Raw genomic sequence first — 2,759 nt, forward strand, 5'->3', positions numbered from 1 at the left:
AGAGAGAGAGAGAGAGAGCAAGAGGATGGGAGGAGAAAGTTCAACATGAGAGCATCATGCTCCGTGAGAGCAGCATTGCTCCGGGGGGGGGGGCAATTTATGCAAACTACTTTTAGAAAACAAATAATAGTCTAGAAAACACTTATGATCGCACGTTTGCATGCAACAGCCAGCACTACGATGTGCCGAGGTGTTGCAACTACTGCTACACTAGTCATATAATCTGGTACCTTGTCCACAGTTAGTGGCTTCAACGTTGGCTGCCAAAGACAACAGTAGACAGAATGCAACCACCCGCTTTACTGTTACTTTTTACACACATGATATTTACAAGACGAGAGTAGTAACTTTAACACAGCTGTTGGCTGTATGTAACAATGCATGTAATTTTCATTATATATATATTTATATAACATAAGTAGAAGGCTAGTAATTTTAAGTAGTAATTTTCCAAGCATCAGGGAGGTTTTATATTCTCTGCACCATTGCCTAGCATAATAACTGTGAAAAAAAAACGAGGAACAGTTTTTCCTGACTTACACATTTGCTCGTTGGTGATAGTAATTTTAACCAACATTGGGCACAAAAAATATCCAAATAAAAAGCATTATAGTTAGGGTACCTTTTATAGATTTTTATAGATACCTTTTATATTTCTGACGGCATTTGTTCTGACCATAGGAAGGTTGAGAGCCACGTAGTGTTCATGGCTACACACGATCTTCACAAATTCAAACCTGAACTCGTACAGAGCCTGTGAGTGAAAACAAACCGATTATAAATGACTGCACAACAATCATCGAACGTTTACTGAATAATAGGAAGCTGCTATTAAAATCTAAAAGCCTCACTGTAAATGGCTGTATGGTGTATACCAGGACAAGATGTAATATGTGAGTTCCGTGCAGATAGTCATAAGAACAAACAAATTCACTCAACAACAACTGCTTTTTCATAACAGTTTCACCTTTAATAATTTACCACGCTAGTGCATGCTATTGCAAAACTTTGGTATTATGCCATGATTCAAGATTGGATGGGCTCATGATATGCATTAACGTGCTGTTGGACTGTAGATATAATGTGACCTGTAGAGCGTAAAGACTGCCCCAGATGAACTAGCAAACACATAGCATATGCAAACTGAAATGTGATCGCATATCAAAAACTAAAATAACCTGAATACTGTTAAGATAGCCTACTTCAGTGTGTCAGTGAGATTTAGCACATGGATTAGAGCTCACAGTCGTAAAATGTTACATACCTTGGCACCACTTGGATCGAATTTATCCAAATACAGGTTAACGATTTTCATCACAAATCCTCGGTCCATGAATGTGAAACACCCCTAAAATAAAAAATATTTCGCAACTTAAACAAAGGCATATGACTTAAATTGATATAACATTGATTATGAGTGCATTTATGGTGAAGGTAAAATGAAATGCTGTACAGTAGGTTGGAGTAGGGCTGTGTAAAAATCAATTAAAACAAACTGCTCATATAATCTGAAGCCACTGCTCCCAAACCTAATGCAGGTCAAGTCACAAATTTACAGCAAGCACTATACGACTCTTTATAGAATATAGAGAATTAGTAAAGTAGAGATATAGAATATATATATATATATATATATATATATATATATTATATAAAACTTTTTCAAAACAACCCTATAACATACACACCACCTCTTCAGAACTCCCTCTGCCGTGTCTGTCTCGACCAAGCCTGCTACTGACGCTAATAGTAACGATACTCATATTCAGTTCTCCCTAAAGTATGTGCTGTGTTTGCGTGACATGATCACCTTGACAAAGTTCGCCAGGCTTGCATTGGCACTTCGCGTCTCCACCGGGTGTTCCTTAAACTTCTGCATGATGTGCTGCAGAAACGCTTGCACCATCGTCAACACTCGGAACTGGAAGTCTGAGCTGAACCGTTCGTTCCTCGGCAACTGCGAGAAATTGCACGGAGAAGAGAAGACATTTTGAATTTACACGTTCATTAATATCACAGCACGATAGTAAATCCAAACCTATATCATCATATTCATATCCTATTCATATCATATCATATTCATATCATTGATATTCATTCATTCATATCATATTCATATCAACCGATCATATTACAGGCGTTTCTCATACGTAACCCTTTGACTCCTGTAGTCCCTTCACTAACATTTGTTAACAATACGTCCAGGTACTCAAAAAGCCACATATGGCATGCACTCACACACACGTCAAACTGCATACCTCTAATCTACCCGTGACGAGAAGGTACTGAGCCATGCTCTTGACGATAATCTGTAAGAAGAACCACGCATGTTCGAGGAGGCTGTTGATGAGGACGAGGTCAGCATTGGCCGGACGCAGGGCGACGGTCAGGTTTTTACACAGCTCCTCGTGGATCGTCTTCTGGCCACCGCTCACCGGCGTGGTCATGAACACGTGCTGAAACAATACCCAACGCATCGAGGCTCGATACCGTACTAATGATGAGAAAAAACTGAAGAGAAGTGTACTAGTGGACTGTGAGCATGAGAAGAATGAGTGTACTAGTGACCTGTGAGCATGAGAAGAACGAGTGTACTAGTAGACTGTGAGCATGAGAAGAATGAGTGTACTAGTGAACTGTGAGCATGAGAAGAATGAGTGCACTAGTGGACTGTGAGCATGAGAAGAATGAGTGCACTAGTGGACTGTGAGCATGAGAAGAATGAGTGTACTAGTGAACTGTGAGCATGAGAAGAATGA

At 39.7% G+C, this 2,759-nt stretch overlaps 1 protein-coding gene across 1 annotated transcript in view; it reads right to left on the reverse strand.

Moving 5' to 3' along the window:
• Positions 1-2,759, reverse strand: part of LOC106808474 (dedicator of cytokinesis protein 9-like) — a gene marked incomplete in the record, with an annotated part of 57,933 nt that overhangs the window by 23,508 nt on the left and 31,666 nt on the right. The window contains 4 exon segments of the mRNA XM_014811209.1: positions 646-754; positions 1,265-1,348; positions 1,811-1,957; positions 2,259-2,456. Of these exon segments, the coding sequence (XP_014666695.1) occupies positions 646-754; positions 1,265-1,348; positions 1,811-1,957; positions 2,259-2,456 (538 nt within the window).

The sequence above is a fragment of the Priapulus caudatus genome, unplaced genomic scaffold (assembly GCF_000485595.1).
Source record: "Priapulus caudatus unplaced genomic scaffold, Priapulus_caudatus-5.0.1 Scaffold280, whole genome shotgun sequence".
Taxonomy (NCBI): domain Eukaryota; kingdom Metazoa; phylum Priapulida; class Priapulimorpha; order Priapulimorphida; family Priapulidae; genus Priapulus; species Priapulus caudatus.